This window comes from Phyllopteryx taeniolatus, chromosome 18, assembly GCF_024500385.1.
Source record: "Phyllopteryx taeniolatus isolate TA_2022b chromosome 18, UOR_Ptae_1.2, whole genome shotgun sequence".
Taxonomy (NCBI): Eukaryota; Metazoa; Chordata; class Actinopteri; order Syngnathiformes; family Syngnathidae; genus Phyllopteryx; species Phyllopteryx taeniolatus.
The window spans coordinates 5,810,160-5,829,771 of NC_084519.1; the positions used below are offsets into that span (position 1 = coordinate 5,810,160).

General features: G+C 40.5%; 1 protein-coding gene across 5 annotated transcripts in view; it reads left to right on the forward strand.

The window, feature by feature from the left end:
- The first annotated feature begins 227 nt into the window (after positions 1-227).
- The window catches only part of LOC133468654 (centrosomal protein of 128 kDa-like), a 38,163-nt gene continuing 18,778 nt past the window's right edge, over positions 228-19,612 (forward strand). For 3 of the 5 annotated variants that reach the window (XR_009785545.1, XM_061754827.1, XM_061754829.1), the window contains exons 1-16: positions 228-904; positions 2,362-2,448; positions 2,728-2,857; positions 3,015-3,133; positions 3,390-3,481; positions 4,456-4,528; positions 5,675-5,752; positions 5,833-5,907; positions 6,026-6,143; positions 7,319-7,458; positions 8,238-8,309; positions 8,609-8,794; positions 11,274-11,462; positions 11,955-12,413; positions 13,528-13,689; positions 14,576-14,737. Coding sequence is in view for 4 of the 5 variants with exons in the window: in XM_061754827.1 (XP_061610811.1) it covers positions 767-904; positions 2,362-2,448; positions 2,728-2,857; positions 3,015-3,133; positions 3,390-3,481; positions 4,456-4,528; positions 5,675-5,752; positions 5,833-5,907; positions 6,026-6,143; positions 7,319-7,458; positions 8,238-8,309; positions 8,609-8,794; positions 11,274-11,462; positions 11,955-12,413; positions 13,528-13,689; positions 14,576-14,737 (2,280 nt within the window). In the remaining variant the exon portion in view is untranslated. Of the gene's footprint in view, positions 905-1,639; positions 1,712-2,361; positions 2,449-2,727; positions 2,858-3,014; positions 3,134-3,389; positions 3,482-4,455; positions 4,529-5,674; positions 5,753-5,832; positions 5,908-6,025; positions 6,144-7,318; positions 7,459-8,237; positions 8,310-8,608; positions 8,795-11,273; positions 11,463-11,954; positions 12,414-13,527; positions 13,690-14,575; positions 14,738-19,612 lie in introns of all 5 variants that reach the window. The other 2 variants (XM_061754828.1, XM_061754826.1) reach the window with 2 other exon arrangements.

Genomic DNA, 19,612 nt, shown 5'->3' on the forward strand with positions numbered 1-19,612 from the left:
CAACAATAGGGGAAAATAACAGAAACACATACAAAACATTTGCTTTCCAGTTCTGAACTGTATTATATTACTACCGTAGTGTATTGTGTTAGATTTATTTTCTCAAGACGCGGCAGCAGTGGCGCAAATGCTACTTGTGGACATTGTAGTTCACAAAGAGCACATTCTCTCAGTTCACAAGAGCAAAGGGACTTCATTTCCCAGCGTGCCTTTCTTCTGCGGTTGTAGTCAGTTGTTTTCCTGCTCAGACGCGGCTAGTTCAAGTTGCCATAGTACGGCGATGCATAATCTCTGCTGTTTTCTTTCAACTAAAAATTCGCGTAAGCGATATAGTCATGGAATATATTTTACATATCTCCGGTGAACAAATGTAGGGTTTTGCGGTCGTTATGGCACTACATCATGATTAGCTTGGCAAGCTTTAGGTGTGCTAGCTAGCATTTAGTGTTTGTCACTTGTTGCTAGTCAAGCGGAGCATCATCCCTCAACAATGCTACAGACAAGAGTTGAATAGGAAAACCGATAAAGATATATATATATTAAAATATATATATATCTTTTAGAATTTTACTGGTCTCGGAGAAGTTTTACGTCGTTTCGTAGCAAAGCGAAAGCTTTCCAATTGCGTCGCGAATGTGTTTTACAATTCTTTTGTCATTGAGCGTTTTTTTTTTAATTTTTATTATTTTTTTATTTTTTTTTATATAAACTCCGGTTACTAATCTTCAGACTTCTTCAGTCGTTTCTTGAACCGTAATTCCGAAGTATGGACACATCCAGTGGGTCAGATTCGCACGACAGACTTTGTGAAGCCCACCGCAGACCTCCACGGGAAAGAGGCCGAGCCAGTGGGCGAGCAGCTGACATCTCAGAGAAGATCGGCACACTGTGCAGCACTTTGCAGGTACTTTTATTCATGTCTTTTAGCCTTTTGTGGTGTTCAATCTTCAAATCAATTACTGTACAATTTTTCACTTTTTTTTATTTTTTTTAATTTCACAGTGAAATCATATTAAACTGCATGTCAATGTACAGTGTTTGCCCCCCCCCCCCCCCTGATTTGTTATCACACTTAATGTTTGAGATCATCAAACCAATTTTAATGTCACCCAAAGACATCTCAAGCAAAAAATAAAATACAGTGATGACAAATGATGATTTAAACTAAACCTTAACCTAATCACAATTGTGCCACCTTTGGCAGCAATAATTTAAATTAAGTGTTTGCGATAACTGGTGTTGAGTCACATCATTATTAAGACATTTTGTCCCGCTCTTCTTTGGAGAATTGTTTTGACTCAGTCGGATCGGAGGTTTTGGAGCCTAAACTGCCTGTTGAGAGCATACCATGGCATCGCAATTAGATTTAAACCGGGACTTTGACTTGGCCACTCCAAACCTTTCATGATTATTTTTTAAGCTTTCAGAGCTGTACTTGCTGATATGATTATGGTCGTTGTCGTGCTGTATAAGTGCTCAAATATTTTAGAGTTAATTATTCTATCGATATTTCCGTTGATTATTTGGATACAAAAATATTTTACATTAAAGTTAATTGCAAAATCATTTTTTCAGATGACTGTTTATTAACTGATTGTTGTTGTTTATTTGGTATTGTTTAAAAATGAAACAAATACAGTTCAGCAATATCACACGAGAGGGAGTGATGTCGTGACCAACCTTCGAAACTGAACGCTACAGTACCCCTTGGGTAGGCTACTCACTGATTAATACGAATATATACACACACAGAAATATAATCTGTAATCTGTAACATCGGCAAAAATGTTGATAATTGTTTTCCAAAGTAAAAAAAAAAAAGATGTTTGCAAATGTCTGATTTTGATTAAACACATACATAATTAGTCTGCTTTCACTGAGGACTACAGAAATCAGAGAATATTTGCTGTCGAGAGGCTTTAATCAGGATTTGGACAATTTTAAGTTAAACGGTATCTCTCAACGATTACTTGATTATTAAAAGTTTTAATTTGGTAATTGATTAGTAGTATTACATGTTCCACCTGTAGCTCCAGCATGAGGGCACGACCTGATGGCTGGACGTTCAGCTGCTTAATTCATTGTTCCATTAATCACAGCAAATCATCCAGGCAATCACCTGGCCACCCCCCCCCGGTTCGTGGGTTTGCGCCGCTCGAATACTGATCATCGAGGGGGGGTATTAGATGGGTGCTGATGCATATTCAACCGTAAATCTTTTCTCCGGTTATTCCTGACACACGTCGGGGTGGCCATGTTTTTTTGGCCAACCCCTGGCTCCGTCCGCCTATGCACAGTAGCATCAGTGTGAATGCTTGACTTTCAGCGTTCACACATTGGTTTTGTTTGTCTCTTTGGCAGGACACCAATCGGAACTTGACCAAGGTGGACCATATGCTGGGCCAGTACCGAGAGCAGACCATTGACCAGGCTGAGGCCATGGCTTTGGTGAGACACCTGTTCAGTCCATTTCCAGTCTAATGAAATTATATTACACATTACACAGATGGCTTTTAAATTGCACAAGGCCAGGGTCATCTTATTTGAGTCCACTCTCAGTTGTAACCTACCCTTGAAATCTAATATTGTGCTTCCTGAATTAAATGAGTACCCAAATACAAAATTAGGTTGAACTCAGGCCCTTAAATATTATCTTACAAGTCTTGGCTCAGTCCTCCCTCAAACCAGTTTATTTGTTGCTTCAGCCATCTGTTTTCTGTTTTCTAGCTTCGGGATAACCTGGAAGAGTCCATCAGTCAGCTACAGGCACAGAGGCTGAGCAGGACCAATGGTGCTCACAGCAGTGCTTCTGCCTCCAGCCTGCATTCCAGTGACATGGATTGTTGCCCTGGATCAGGTACAAAGGCTGAGCATCCAAAATGTTGTTTTGGATAGTTTAATAGAGATTAAACAGGTAGAGTGATAAAGCAGAAGGTACTTTTCGCTGTTCATACATTATTTCCAATGTGAGCACTCTATTAGTATTTTACAACATGCAACAATTGGGATTACAGATGGCCAACATTTCAAACCAACTTCTCCACTAAAAGACTACACAGGAACGCCAGGGAGGAGGAGGAGGTCTCACTCTGCAAGTGTTCGTTTCAAGAATAGCAGCTTGTTGGGAGAGGATGTAAGATCTACAGGAGTGCCATTTGTGACATACACGTACTTTTACAAAGTATTCTGAAGTGAGCAGACTACATCAGCAACAATGTCATTTATTGGTATTTTAAATATCTTGGATTTTTATTTGTTTAGGTTTAATTTAAATATGATTACAATGTGAGTAGGATGGCTTATTGTCTTCATGTTTTACAGACATCGTCCTGCTTTTGTATTTGCTGGTGTCTTATTGTACCGTACAGTATTTATTCTAACCATTACAGATTCACACTTTGCACCAGTCCTTGAGGGATCTGCGTTGTGACCAACAGAGACTGTCAGTGGACCTGGATCGAGAAATTATCAGGAGGAATAGGTAACATTTGATGTGTATATGAACATGAGAACAAGTTTTGAATGAAGGAGGACAACCATCTCAATGTCATAGTTGCAAGTAGTGATGGGTTGTATTCAGTAAGTATTCAGTGTAGTATGTCACTGATGACTAAATCTAAATAACTTAATGTCATTTTTCTTGCACTCACCTTCTTTTGTGGAAGTGAATCATATCCTGTTATGTACCAAAACCATTTGCTCTGTTTGATATCATGGACATATTTTGACTCCGTGAAAGTAAACTCATTGCGTACTTTCTCAAAAATAACAATGTTCTTTAGCATCACAGCATAGACTGACACATTTTATTGCCACTTGTTGTTTCTCTTTGACCAGCAGGTGTCTCTAGTGTGCATCTGAACCCTCAAGAAATTAATCTTTTCTCATACATCCTGCTGGGAAACTTCACTGCTTTGAAGAGTCTTTATCTAGCCATAACGTAGTTGCAAGAAGTGCAAATGCACTAAAAAATAAAAATACACTCACAGCCACTTCTTGAGGTATATTTCAAACAATTGATCAACCCAAGAACAGGGGCAGTGCTTTGACACTGTTAGAAAAACTTTGGTTCATGATTATTAAGCTATTTGAGAGAGAAAAAAACGAAACAGCTTTAACTATGATGCAGCGCAGTTCTACACCACAATAATAAAGACATTGTTGAAAAAAGTATTAAAAAAAAATAAATACTTCTGACGTCACTGATGGTACAGTGATTCACTCACCTGACTTCCTTGACGACAGCGCGGGTTCAGTTCCCACAGTCTATTGTCTATTGAAGGCCACATTGAAAGTTTAACATTAAACCTATTTAACGCATTGCTCGTCATGCTGCTGACTGGGTCAAATTGAGAATGTATTACATCAGTAGAAGGCTGAATTTCTTTTTTGGTGGTGTCATATAACGTTTTCCCTTTTTGACTTTGTGAATAATCATTTGTCTTTTCTTGCCAGGGCTGATGTTGACACCAGGCTTGCAATAGAGAGCCTCTCTGATCACGTCGCCCCTTTACAGCGACAGGACTCTGTAAGTTGTTGTTTGTTTCTGCTTCAGCTTGGAATCTGATGGTTTTCCAAAGAATAGGAAGGCATCCTGAATCAAATGTCCCCTCATGTTTACTGCAAGACAAAGGCAGACAAATTAATCACATGCACATATTCTCAACTTCAATTTGAGACTATCGGCAACAACAGCAACATAATTGCACACCGGACAAAACTGCAGTAAATTTAACCCACCACATTGGCTATGCAGTGCAAATTTGCATACATTGAATGAGTGGGCTACTGCAGATACACTTCACACCCACAGCATCACTTTACGCTGGTTTATGACACCATTAAAACACATTACTGTAATTTCTCTAATGCTGTATAATTCGTCTCTAAGTGAGCTATTACAATTTCTGCTTGAGCCCCCTTCAGCGATTTGTACTTGCTTCTACTGATTGTGAAAAACAACGAAACAAAATTAGGCTGCCATTGTCTGTTTGTTTATGCATTTTAAACATTGTATATAAGAAGAAAGACCAATATATTTGTCACAAACCTAATGATAAAGAGAGCCAAGTTGTCTGCGTTTTTTTTCATACTGCAGTTTTGTAGTCGAACACGGGGGGGCACTGTGTTGCTTTATTGGGTTATTTCATAATACTGATCACCTGGGGATGAGCTCACATTTCCAATGTACAAGGCAGCTACCAGTTCGTTTATATCCCTCGCCTCCATTGTGGCCTAATGGGAAAGCGGCAGGCCCACGGGTGAGGAGAAATAATATTTTCCCCCAAAAAACTAAGAGTAAATAAACACACAAGGAAATGAAGAGGAAATTAATCTATTTTATCATAAAAGGAGGAGAAGGGAAGCACAGAGCACATTTATTCCCCACCGATGGGCCCGCTGTGATGTGAATCAAATGGCTGATGAGTCACTTGGGTAGATGCTATTGCTCGCAGCTGACAATTCATCACCATCGCCTGCTTCTAATGGGTGGGATTGAGTGAGATCTGAAGGCTTGTACAAATCCACCATTATGCCAGTGGCTCGTTTGGAAGAGACAGGGACTGTGGATGATGTCATACTAAAGCACCTGTCATGTCACATTGTTCTTGCTGCAGTGCTCCTGTAACAACACATGTTTCTGACCTGTGTGTTTGTTTTGTTGACTTTCGAGAGACACAAAGTCAATGTCAGTGAGAGAGAGGACACCGTGACGTCCAGACTACTGAATGCAGAAACGGAGAAGTCCAAGGTGAGTACACATTTCATTTCTCCTGCGTTTAATGTGCATTTTTCTGACAACATCTAATAACATCACCACACTTTCCTTAGACGGAGCAGGAGCTGGAAAAAGTTCAAGGACTACTTGATCAGTCAGAGGACAGCAGAGTGTCGCTGCTTCAACAGGTTTATATTTATTGTATCTGGATGAACTGTGACTGCACACATGGGAAACTCCACTAAAGGAAACTTCCAACATCTTAACAGCCGGATGTTTCTGCCATGCGTGGGTGATGATTCACAGGTGGAGAAAATGCGGGGTGATCTGCAGAGGGCCAGGAAGGAGAAGACAGAGCTTCAGAGGGTCTGGCTACAGCCTGGTCATGGCAACTATACAGGCAGGGAAGAGGGAAGATTACCAGGTACGCAATGTACGGAATAATGATGAATAATGAAGGTGTCAGGAGTGTGATTAGGTAGTTTGCCTTATTTAATTCTTTAACTATTTAATTAATGCATGTTTAATGAGTGAGTAATGAAAAGTGGAAAGGTAGGTAGGTTGATAGATACTTTATTCATCCTGTGAGGGAAGTTAAAATTGATGGAGAATATATTGTGCAAAAGAGAGAACGTTTCATTTTTACTCCACTATAGTGGGACCATTACTTGTAAACGTAGACCTTTATGAATTTAGTGCATTTAGTTTTATTATAGAAAAAACACAAAAGTACAATAACTAATCCACAAAACATTTGCTAAAAAAAAGGATTTTTCTTTTCATTTATTTACAAGAAAACATAGTCAAGGCAAAACAAAAAAAAACACAAAAATGGACGTTTCCACAAAAAAATGAGTCTTTTTGACGACACAACACCAGACTCATTTGAGGTAGCTTAGGTGCATGAGGAAGTACTACAGCGTAGTTTGTTGAAAAACAAACCAAAGTAGTAAATTAAAACAATGTGTAATCACTTGTAAGAATAAATTGGAAATTTGGGAAATAACCTCCACTGGTTTTAGGAATCTTTGGTGGATCAGGAACATATTAATCTCCCGTTTTCCACAAAGTAGCCAGCACATTTTTTTAAAGCACATTTTAAAGCTATGTGAACCGCCACAGTCGTATTAATCTTCCCCACACGCATGTTAATCTCTGCCATACCCTTATGAACACTTTCTATTCACTTAAATACCTTTTAAACTCTTAAACATACAGTAATGCGCTTTATTAATTGTAATGTTTTGTGTGTGTGTGTATTTTATTTTAACAGTTGTAATGTTTTAGGCTTGGAAGAGTTTATTTTACCATCCCAAAAAATGACAGTAATCCTGCGATATGGTGAAAATGATGCGTTACAATGAATATGAAAAAAAATTCGCAATGCACTGAATCCACAATGGATGAGCTGCGATATAGCGGGAACACTACTTTATTTTCTGGTTTAAAAACAGACCAAAAAATGAAGAAGTTAAACCCCCTGTTATAAGCACACACAAAAAATATACTGTTGACAACTACTGTTGTCAAGAGCCAAGTACATGTTAAACTAAACCACGCTAATGTCCTGTGTGTCTTTTCTGTATTGAATGCGTGTAGATGGTTCAGACATGGAAAATGAGGTAGCAGAACTGCGAGCACAACTGCGCAAGGCATCGGCCAACGGTGAGGTTGAGGAACTGAAGAAGGCTGTGGACCGCAAGGAGAGAGAGCGGATACAGCTGAGTATCCAGTTGGAGGTGTGTGCATCACACACACTGTTTAAACAAAAACAACAACCAATCTTTTGTGTCTGATGAGTAGCACGAAGCTTGATTTATCAAAACTCTCCAATGTTGCATCTATGCTGTGCCACATTGAAGATAAATCTGTTTTTGTACTAATTATTTCATGCAAAGTGGAAAAATAATTATAAAACATAAATCCCTGTTAAGTACAGGTATTTAAAGGTGTTTCATCAATAAAATGTGAGTAGGAAGTTGCACTTTTAATATTTTAGTCTTTTGTCTTTGTTTTGAAAGGTAAAAAAATCCAATGCTTCCTGAATTGTATGTAAGGTGTTCAAACGTGAGTTGGATGTATTATCTAGGGATTCACTCAACAGAGATCAAGCTATGCTTTACATTTGCAGTGAAAAAAAAAAAAGCAAAATTGAAGTTGAATGAAAATGCTGTGACTAAATGTATTCCCAGTGAACTTGTTCTGTGACTAATCAGCCTGTGACTGACACCACTACTCAAGTCAGTATAAATACTTAAACTTTAGAATTTAGACGTCAAACTGGAAAGTTCAGTGACTCCAGGTTGTTGTTAGAGATGTAAAATAATCCAATGCAAACTATTTGCTATTTTTCCGACTCGTTTAAAGAGTATTCCAATTTTAAGTCCCTCATTATGAGCTTTTTCTGACCTGTGTTTTTGTTTTCTTGAATTTCTGTTGTTTTTTCTTCACTTCTGCAGCCCTCCACCAGTTCTTTCAGAGACTTAAACTTGCTTATCCTTTGTTTCTGTACATGAAGGGCTTGTCTGCAGACTTGGCAAGGCGGGAGCAACAGCAAATGCGAATGCTTGAACAACTGAGAGACATACAGGTTGTTCTCGGTTTCATCGGTTAATGCTGCAAACATTGATTGATTAATATTATTTGTTTTTTTGGAATATATACAAAGACCGCTAGCATCATGAAGTGCTTGAATGCTAATTCTTTAATTTTCAGTGAGCGTTCCATTTTGACCGAGAGTTCACTAAATTGACCTTTTAAACAATATTTTATTCTGGACTGAAGTGGCAAAGATTAGCTTGGTGAAAACACTGATTTAGATTTGGTATAAAGGATGAAAATACTGAATAAAAATGTGTTTCAATGCATTCATCTTGCCTTTCCTTCCAGAGTCGAGGGCAGACTGAGAGGACTGAGACTGAGGCTTTACTCCAGGAGAGCTCAAGAAGCAGAGACGAACTGAAGGCCAAGGCCCAAAAGGCTGTGCGCCAATGGAGGGCAAAGTGCAATAGACTGCAGAAGGAGCTGGAGGAGGCCCGGGCCCACGTTCGGCTGCACACTGACAAGGCAGCACAGGTCAGTCAAGGCAGCCATTTGTTAAATGACAGCAGAAGTACTTACTGCTTCATCTATTCTGTGAGTCTGTGTGTGACTCAGTGTGAAAATTGAGGTTGCTTTCCCCAAGCTCGAGTCATCACATTCATCATAAATACATCATAAATACATACATACATACATACATACGTAAGTAAGCATCCAAATAGAACGTGTGTGAATCTGTATGCAAAATCAACACACAGATTCACACATTCTGTTTTGACGCTTTAATTTAGTGTTGCTGTACAACAACGAAATACTCACTTGCCACTTCGAAGGAAGTTGGCCAGATCAAACAGCGCAGTGAACTAAATATTCCTAAATGGTTATAGTATAGAAGTGTTACAGCACATATCCGCCTACAAGTTACGTTTTTATTTATTTATTTATTTTTTACCTTTCTGTATGTCCAGGGTAAAAAGTGATTCCTGTTAAATGTGTAATTGAATTGAAATAGCCTCGTCACATTTAAGCGCAAGTGACTTAACGTGTTAACTTGAAACTTAATTTTGAATTGAGATGTCGATACACAATTACACAGCAAATAGGCACCCATGCTCACTGTTTAAAAAGATAAGATTTAAAAAATGGAGACCTCTCCCCAAGGTTTAGCCATTATTGGTATCGGTTAGCTCATGAACAACTTTCCAAGAGGTGAGAAAAGAACCAAACATCTCATACCTACTCTTGCTGGTCCTGTGGTTCTACACTTAAACAAGCAATGTCTTTTTTCAGAACACATAAATAAACCAACACACACCCATTTGCATAAAACTTCAGTACATGAATTATGTATGCTTTTTTTATTTGGTCAAATTTCTTCATGATGGTCTTTCACAGTAGAAATTCCCTGTGTAATAAGCACAAAGGGAGAATCACTGTAAACTACTGAAATACACTATTATGAATTATAGATGATTAAAAAATGGTGTGTAACTTTATATTAAAACTCTTAAATGAACTGAAACAAAGGAATGTTTTATAACTTGTGTTTTTGAAAAAATGTGAATTATCTTTGGGAAATTTCATTTGTTGTGTTTAAAGAGAACCAAAAATTAAAACGAGAATGAGTTTCAACTACCACGTTCTGCAGAGCTTTGACCACGTCACTGCCAGTGAGGAACTGGGGGTTGGGGGCTCAGAGGTGGGATTGCCTCTGGTGCAAAGGTAGTTAAAAAGGCGGGTAAGATCTTCCAAGGGCTGGATGTTGTTGGGCTGCCTTGGTTGGCATACAGTACCAGTGCAACATCTTCACACTGTTGATCTTTGGTTTCAGAAGCAGTAGCGTGGGCTTTGGCTTTGGGTTTGTGGAGTTGTAAAGCAGCTCTACACCTTCAGCAGGGTCCTGGTGGGTGAGTGGGAGTTTTCCCAACCTGACGACATGTGCTTTGTGGGATTGGAGATGGCATTCGTCCGTGTGTGTCCGCCTGCAAGTCCTGTAGGGGGGGGGTGTTCTGCGAATGTGGGGCACCAGACACCATTATGCGGGCTATTCAATGTCTGTACAGCTGGGGTCAGAATTTGGTCTGCATTGCCAGTAGCTAGTCGGATTTGTCCTTCATGGAATTTCTAGGCGGTGAGTGGGTATCGTTTGCTCGCTAGTGGCTTCAGTATTGGATCTCGTCTTTTTGCAGATGATGTGGGTCTGTTGGCTTCACCAGGCCATGATCTTCAACTCTCACTGGAGCAATTTACAGCCAAGTGTAAAACTGCTGGGATGAGAATCCCCCGCCATGGTCCTTTAAACAGCATTGAATAATTCACAGGTTGAAGTAGCTGTAATATACCAAATTGCTTCTCCTTCATAGCACAACTAAACTTTGAAATGTGCTATCATCTTTGTGCCTATTGGTGTGTGTGTGGGGGGGTGGGGGGAAATCAAGAGGTTGGTGGAATACATCGTGGCTATTTACAGGCGCACTTCGAATACGGTAATGTAATGCATTGCTTCAGCAAGTTTTGTCTCAAAGACACGGGCCAATAAATACTGTACTCTGCTGTTACACCTTTGATGCGCTAATTTACTAGTTTTGCAGTGTGAAACCCGTAAGAGACTCCAAGCTGGAATATTTAATGTGATGTAAATTAATTATGAATTCATTTCCACCCCCTTGGTGAATAAGGATGTATAATCAAGTGTTCAATTAAATGATTAGTTACTGAGCAACAGCAAAGTCCTTAAAAGGTCCTGTCAAAACCAGAGCATTAAAGGTAATCTGCCTCGCACAGGCCTGACAGCTGTCCCTTATCGCAGTGCCGTATGCGAGCGCTTTTCTATCAGTGCAAAACCTGATGCTGCATATGTTTCACCGTCACTCTTCCTCCTGCTCTCGTCAAATATTGTCAGAGCTCTGCTTTGTTCTCCATTTCCCTCCCCATCGTCTTCTGTAATTCTTCATTCCCCCCCCCCCTTACTTTTCACCTCTCTTGCCTCCACTCTTTCTGTTCCTCTCTCCAGGTAGCCAAAGAAAGGGAGGGCTCGCACACCCAGCTGAAAGCACTGAGCCAGCAGGCTGAGGCTGCCCGCCGAGAGCTGGCTGAAAACCTACAACGTTTGGCCCAGCGTGAAGAGGAGCTCCACCGCAAGGACGTGGCGCTCTCTGAGAGCTGCCAGCGCCAACTGGCTCAAGAGCAGGAAATTCGGGAGGTTAGGGTCAGGGTTGAACATCCTTAAATACTGTGACAAGAACAGCCAAATACGTTTAACATTTAATAACCAGCAGTCATCATGTTTATAAGGTGAATAATTTTTGGTCAACGTTTTCATGAATGATTACTTTGGAGGGACAACACACTGTCTTATGTTGTTTGACAGTTTTCTTCTTATTCCTTAAATTTTAGGTTTTAATATATTCAACTCAAGCATGTTTATCACATTCACTTTTACCGACAGGAGAGCAGTCAGCCCTCAAGTTATTCTACATCCATGATGAAGCTTGCTTTATTATCTGTCATGTACTATTTTTGAAAGCAGCCAGCCAGCACTGAACTTATATTCTAAGGTAGACATGTCTTTTCTCAAAGTTTGATGATTAAGGGCACATTAGCATTGTTGCACAACTTGTTTAAGCTGACCTAAAGTGTGAGTTTAGTCATTTAAAATCTTCTTCCTGAGTCTAAAGAGCACTTCTAATCATAGGTGAAGGAGTCTTCTGCTGGCCTTCAGATGGAAGTTCGGCATCAGTCAGACAACCTGGTAAGAGTGAGGGAAGAGAAGCAGAGGCTCCTAGAACAAGTTGAAACGCAAGCCCGTCTCAGTCAGAGAGACCACAATAAGCAAGCTGACCTCCAGGTCACAGTGAATCAAATGACGTCAGCCCATGCCCAAAAAGCACACCGCTTGACTGAGGCAGAAGCTTCCAAGAAGGAGCTTCAGAAGGTCACAGCGGAATTGCAGGCCAAACTGGCTCTGGTACAGAAAGAGCCGGATACGCTGAGGCAACAGCTGCAGCTTGAGAGAGAGGTTCATCGGAAGGAGCTGGACAACCTGAAGGCCACAATTGAAGAAGGCAGGACGAAGAACAAGGAAATGCACGACATGCTCCTACTCTGCCGTCAGCAGCGTGATGAAATCCAGTCACAGTTAAACGATGTTAAGGTAACTTATTTTATCCTTTTTTCTATCAATTGATAAGCACATGATTCAACCGTAGATGTATTTTGTTCACACCAAGGCATTATGTGCCATCAACAACAAATGTGTATCATTGGCTGGCAATTCAGACTCGTGTGCCACATGAAAAGTTGTATTCTCATTGGCTTAGACAATGCCCTCTGAGGGTGAGTGGGTGGAGCATAGCTGGGATCAGAATGGTGTGCGTAAATCATTATGATCATTTCAACGCTCTAGGCGTGAATATATGAACAGTAGTCACCTGACCCCAGAGCCTCATTAAAGCAGTGCAGTGCAGATGTGGGAATTCCTCTTGAAACCTTCAGCACTGAACCGCCAACACACTTTAGGATATGCACTGTTGATTCATTGTTTTTTTTTTTTTTTTTGTGCATGGTCCTCCTCGATATGGATGAATTTAGCACATTAGCTGTCCTCATTGGCATTACCTGACATAGCTCATTGTAATGGTGTCATTTCAATTCAGTGAGGACAAGGACATGTTCTAGAATGTATTAAGTTTTACCCCATGGCTGCTCTGCATGTCCCTAAGAAGCCTGGCCAATATTCAAAGAGCATAGCTAGAAGCATATATTCCTGTTTAGCTACAGTCAACTTTGAGGAAAAAAATGCTTAAAATAGCTGTTTTTCCCTTGTCCTTGTCCTCTCTTGGTTTCCCCTCAACTGTATCATCCCTTTCCCTCATAATCCCTTCCCTTGTCACCTCCCTCCAGCTTTAATTTTGCATTTTCCTTCTGTCTGTTTCCTTCCTTCACTTTATTTTTTTTCTGGTTTTCCTCTCTGTGTGTCACTCAGTTCATCCCAAATTCTCAGTTAATGTTGTAAACTACACTCTAATTAGTAGTTGATGCATTTCATAAATTAGTCCTTTTATATAGAAATCTGTTTAAGTGCAATATGACCTGGGCATGTGTGCAAGGATAGGATACATTTGTTTTTTGGGTTGCAAACTTAAGGCATTTTGGCAGACCGAAAATGCTTTCAAACTGCTCAGGGTTCCCTTATTCATTTGATTACGTCCAATCCTTTTATCCCTACACATACTGTATCATGATCATAAGCACCTGTTCTCCGTTAGGCAGGTGCAGTGTCGGACAAGAAGTTGTGCGAGGCGCTGTGTGTCAAGTTGGACAGGATGAAGGATGAGTGCGATAAGCTGGCTGCACAGCTGAGCTCAAAAGAGGATGCACATGCACTCCTCTACAAAAAATACCAGCTACTTAAACTGGAACTGGATGAAGTAAGTGAAGTCTCTCTTAAAATGGAGTAATGTAAATAAATAAAGACATAAAAATAAAGAAATCAAGTAAATTTAGAGTAATGTAAAATACCAGTGTCAAAAACATGTTGATAGTAAACTGTTTTGTAATTAGAATAGTCTCATCATTGCCATGGCAACCCAGGATGATTAATTAAAATAAGTGATATATTGCAGGAACAAATAACAGAAGTTGTTCAAAATCCACTTTTATTTTATGCACCCAAAAAGATAATTTTCTTCTTGTGGTAATACAGCCATGTATTCAAGGCAAAGTTATGTGATCATGCAAACCCTGAGAAGGCTTGAAAGGTTACATTTGTGCCATATCAGCACTATTTCAAAGGGCTGCTACATAAAATTGTCGGTGTTTTACAACAGCAGATGGAGTCTTCACTCTCCTCTCTGACGGACCCCATAAGTAGGAGGATCTCTTCAGGGCATCCATGCATTGACTCCAAATCGGCTGAATGGGGGAAAAAAAGGGCCGATATTCACGTAGCTTGGATAGTTCATCATGAACAGACAGAATGATGACCCACAGTCCCGCGGCAACACTGATCAGTTAGTTCCTGTGCCCTTGACATATTGATTGACAGTGCCCTGGAAGAGATCCTGAAAGTATTGGCAGAGTAGACCAGAGGAAGATGGTTAAACAGGTCTGTTTTTGTGGGAGGAAAGCAAATGACACTTTGATGCCTAAGGTTGTCTGTGTTTTTGTACTGTATGTATTTGGTTCTTATGTAGTTTTTTTTTTAGTCTTTATTACAAAAAGGTAAATACTTGCAGTTGTGTCCTATGCGGCACAAACTGTGACTACAGTACAGTATTTACTTAACAACTCTCATTGTGCTCATATCCTCCATAGGTCAGGTCAGATGGAGGGCATGCAACAGTAGCAGAGCTTGTTATACTGGAAGAGAAGGTGGCAGAGATGGAAGCAGAACATGGGACACTTCTTTCTTCCATCAGTGATGAACTTGATGCAGCTCTCCAAGGCCTGCCAAGGAATGGTGAAGACAACTTTCAGGTACTGTATGCTGTTTTACTTTGCTTGTCGATGGCTGTACATCATCCATGCATCCACCTTCATCAAAAGATACCAATGCCTGTAGTTTATACTGTATAGTGCTCCTGCCCCACCTCATCTCCCTACCCTCAGTGATATCACAGGACTTTGTGATAGAATGGTTGATTGACACGGTCTGATGCATGCACATTTATCGACTATGAACAATACCTCTTCAACTACACAACTCATTCATATTTTGCTTAAGTTCTTGGACCTTACTTATGGGTCTTGGACCTTGTAAGACAAGTCTTTCCAAAGTTCCCACAAAACTTGGAAGCATAGAAATGTCCAAAATATCTTGGAAAGTTAAAGGATTTAGAGATCCTCTGATTGATGAATTTATTTTGAGACGTGTCAAAACATTCATATTTTGCATCTGCAGCCTTGGACACAGTTATTCCCCCATGTAGGCTCATTTCCTTGTACCACTACAGCCATCCTGTAGCTGCTCATGTAGATTTCTCAATCTGAACCAGCACTTCTGAAGCCAGGAACATAAGTCAACACCTCATGCCCTCACCTCATCTGTGATCTGCCATCTTGAAAGGAAGTCAAACCCTCAAGTGATAGCCCTGATGAGAGGAGTCATTAACAGTTATGGGGTTTCTCAGGTTTATGTTATCTTTTGATTCCCTCTTTCCATCACTCTCTTTGTATGCATACTGTTAAGTGTTGAAGTTAAAACTGACCCAGTTGGAATTAAATAATCGTTGGCAGTGGCTGGACACCAATCCAGGGTCAAGTCTGCTTTTCGCGCTGTATCAGCTGTGATAGGCTCACTCTGACTTGGTTTAATTCTCATTTCCCTGAATCTCCTCCATTTGCATTGTTTTGGGGAGAATCTTAAGATTCTATTTTAACTTTCTCAGTGGGGGTGCTGAAGCAAACAAATCGCATCCCAAAGCACAGTCACCCATCTACACAAGGATTGCACTGATAGCACTTTTTTTCAGAGAGCAGGAACACAAGTACAGTACTTACATTTGAGTACTTCCTGATACTTGATAATTATACCATTGCCATGCATCCATCCATCCATCCATCCATCCATTTTCTGTACCGCTTTATCCTCACAAGGGTCGCGGGCGTGCTGGAGCCTATCCCACCTCACTCCGGGCGAGAGGCGGGGTACACCCTGAACTGGTCGCCAGCCAATCGCAGGGCACATATAAACAAACACCCATTTGCACACACATTCACACCTAAGCGCAATTTAGAGTCTTCAATCAACCTACCATGCATGTTTTTGGGATGTGGGAGGAAACCGGTGTGGCCAGAGAACACCCACGCAGGCACGGGAAGAACACGCAAACTCTACACAGACGGGGCCGGCATTTGAACCCCGGCCCTCAGAACTGTGTGGCAGATGTGCTAACTAGTTGTCCACCGTGCCGGTATGTCATGGAATTGTGATGAAAATGTTTTTTTATTAATCAAAGGGATTGTTCAAAAACACAAAACGTTCTTGAGCATGGCATAAGTTTCGCTCAAATGTAACACTTTTTAGAGAGATTACTGACATTTGAAGTTCCAACTGCATGTTTGTCTTGCCCCACTTTTCACTTAAATGTAGCCTGTAACACAAGACATTTTACTTCTAATATAAAACGGGCAGGACAACTGAAGTGATTTATTATCACTTCTCTTTACTCTTCTAGACTAGACTGTTTAAAAAAAGAAAAAAAAAGTGTTTTCAGAAGCGTCTGTATTAGCTCTAGAATTGCTACAGTTATTCAAGTAACGGTGGAGTCATCACAGGAACCATTGATTTATTGAGCCATTTGCAGTTTCACTGTAAAGGTCTGTGTGGATTTCAGCATGGCTTGCATGGCTTAATCTTTGACATTATATACTGTAGATATGCTACTGGCAAGAGCAGCCAGGTAACTTCCAGGGCCCGTTGAGCAGAGGAGGGCCGGGCTGGATGTCTGTCGCGCCGCAATGCATCACCCGCTTGGCGGACTTCAGTAAACATTTGCAGAGCATAATTTGCAGTCGGATCAAAGTATTGCCATACCCGTTTAACTTAAAATACCGCCACACGTTCGTCATGGCTCCTGCCCCGAAAAGTAAATGTCAGGCTGTTATAAGTGGTATCAATGTTGTATATCAGAATTTTTTTTTACAACTCAGAGTACAAGTGCAGACGTACAGTATTGGCACTGATACTGGGATCTGTATCGGTGCGTTTCTAATGTACACGCATGCTAAACAAGATATAGAAACTGCAAACAAACATTTAATTAAACTTTGATTCAACATCAATCCTTTTGAGAAAAAGTCTGTACTTGGTGCAAGTCATTTCCACCAACACTTTCAACTCCCAATCAACTTCGATTTTTCAAAGTTTTTTCCTGCAGCAGAGTTCCCTTTGATCACAAAAACATTTGTATCCTCATTCACTGTCACTATCTGTGCCAAGCGCTTGTGGACTCCCTCAGAAGGGGACCGCTGCACTGCTACAAACCACAGATGCACTTTGAACCTTTGTGGCAGGCGCTTGCTTGGGATATCTGTTTGGCTTGGAACTGGTTTGAAGTGACAACTTGAAAAAGTTGCCTGATGCCCATGTAGAGATGTTGATTTATGTCAAGAACTCCAACAGAATGGCTCTTAAATAAAAATCCTGTGTTCCTGCCGTATCTGTTTATTAAACCTAATAAAAAAATAATATAAAAAAACCTAATAAAAAAAATATATAAAAAAAAATAAATAACCTAGCCTTGCTTTAAATGAGTACATGCAAAAATGTCTGTGCATGTGTTCTGAGCTTTTATTTTCACAACGGAGCAGTGTGCTTTGCATAAACTACTTGAATAAAATAAGTTGGGGCCTATCACGAAGAAGAAAACTACATTCACAACTGACTACATACAACTTTAAATCCATCCATCCATCCATTTTCTGTACCCCCTATCCTCACTAGGGTCGCGGGCGTGCTGGAGCCTATCCCAGCAATCTTCGGGCGAGAGGCGGGGTACACCCTGAACTGGTCACCAGCCAATCGCAGGTCACATAGAAACAAACCACCATTCACATTCACAGCTATGGGCAATTTAGAGTCTTCAATCAACCTACCACGCATGTTTTTGGGATTGGGGAGGAAACTGGAACGCCCAACTTGAAATCAAACTTTGGTAATTACCTCAACCTATAGTGGAAGATTATTGACCGTATTTTTCCATTCTATTAGGATGTCAGGTTGTACCGTATTTTCACGACCATAGGGCGCACCGTATTAAAAGGTGCAGTCTCAGTTACGGGGTCTATTTCTGTATTCTTCACTTTGAACGCCCTGTTTACACCGGTTCCAGCGGTTCGTCAAGCCTCCCGGAATGATGGCAAGCCCCGAGTTATTCTTTGCTCATTAATCCATTGCTCGAGTTGGTCTTCCAACTCGGGCCACCTCGCCTTGTTTCCGCGTTTTGCTTTTCTTTTTTTTTTTCTGCGAAAACTCAGCTTCGTCTTCTTGACTTGGCGTAGCTCGTTTTCCTGCTTCCTCCACTTGCAAACCATGGATTCGTTGATCTTGAATTCTCTCACGGCTGCTCGGGGGTCCTGAGCCAAACCGATGTTGTTTTGCACAATGCACACCCCAGAAATGCTCCTAGTGGTAAAAAAAAATATATAAATACAAAAAAATAAAAAAACACCCCGGTGCTATATCCCTACTGGGGGCGTGGCTTTAGCGTCCTTCCACTGTCCTCAGCCACGTCCGCTTTTCCTCTGTGTAAGCAGCGTGTCGGCAGGAAAAAGTCTAGCGGAGCACTCATCACACAACAACATTTATAGATGTTGGAACTTGGTGCACACAAAAGGCGCCACGCGTTATAAGGTGCCCCGTCCATTTTGGAGAAAATGTAAGACTTTTAAGTGCGCCTTATGGTCGTGAAAGTACGGTAAATATATATCTAAGCAAAGGGTGACAAACTAATTTTTGCTGCAGGTCACATTATAGTTATTGTTTTCTTTGGAGGGTGGTTGTGACTGTGAAGCCATATAAATGTACAATTGCCTCATATTATTACATACACACAACAAATTGATGGATAACTAGTTTTGAAATCAGAAGCTAGTAAAAATAGTTTGTTCAATTATTATTCCGTTTATTTTAAAAAGGGTATTGGTAACACAAAAATGCTTGCAATATGTTATTAAAAGTGAAGACAATTTGCAGTTTTGGTGCACATGATTTGCTTTTGCGGGCTACATAAAATGAGGTGCTGAGCCGGATTTGGCCCTTAGGCCTTGTGTTTGACACCTGTGATCTAAGCAAAACCATATCCTATGATACAGAGAACTGAAACTGAGGGGAGAAAATGTTTCAAAAGTTTGGGAATGGACTCAAAGCAGTAACATTTGTGTCCTTTCAAAACATTACTAGCTGCTTGCAAGCACAGTGGTTGAAAATGTATCCAAATTTTACAAATACAACAAATGATAAATGTAACCAAATAGAGTAGATGATACATACTAAATAAAGCTGCTAGAATTACAGGCACATTTTCACTTTCATTTAAGCTGGTTGCATACACGTTTACCTGCTATTGTGAGTCATGCTATGAAAAAATCATGGAAGGGATTACCGGTAGCAGCCTTTCCTGTTAATTCTCATGCATACAGTAAGTGATATGTCTCAGTAGTTGCTAGCATCAGTGGAGGTACGCCCTTGACTGAGTGACATTAAGTTTTGTAACTTTATATCTGCCCGCAATATGTTAGTGTTTTAAGCATGTGCACGTCATCAGTTGTTGGCACCGAAAGGTTATTTGTATTAATAGGAGCTTTGTTCAGGAATAAGCCTGTTTGAAGAAGTCATCTTTCATTGATGTG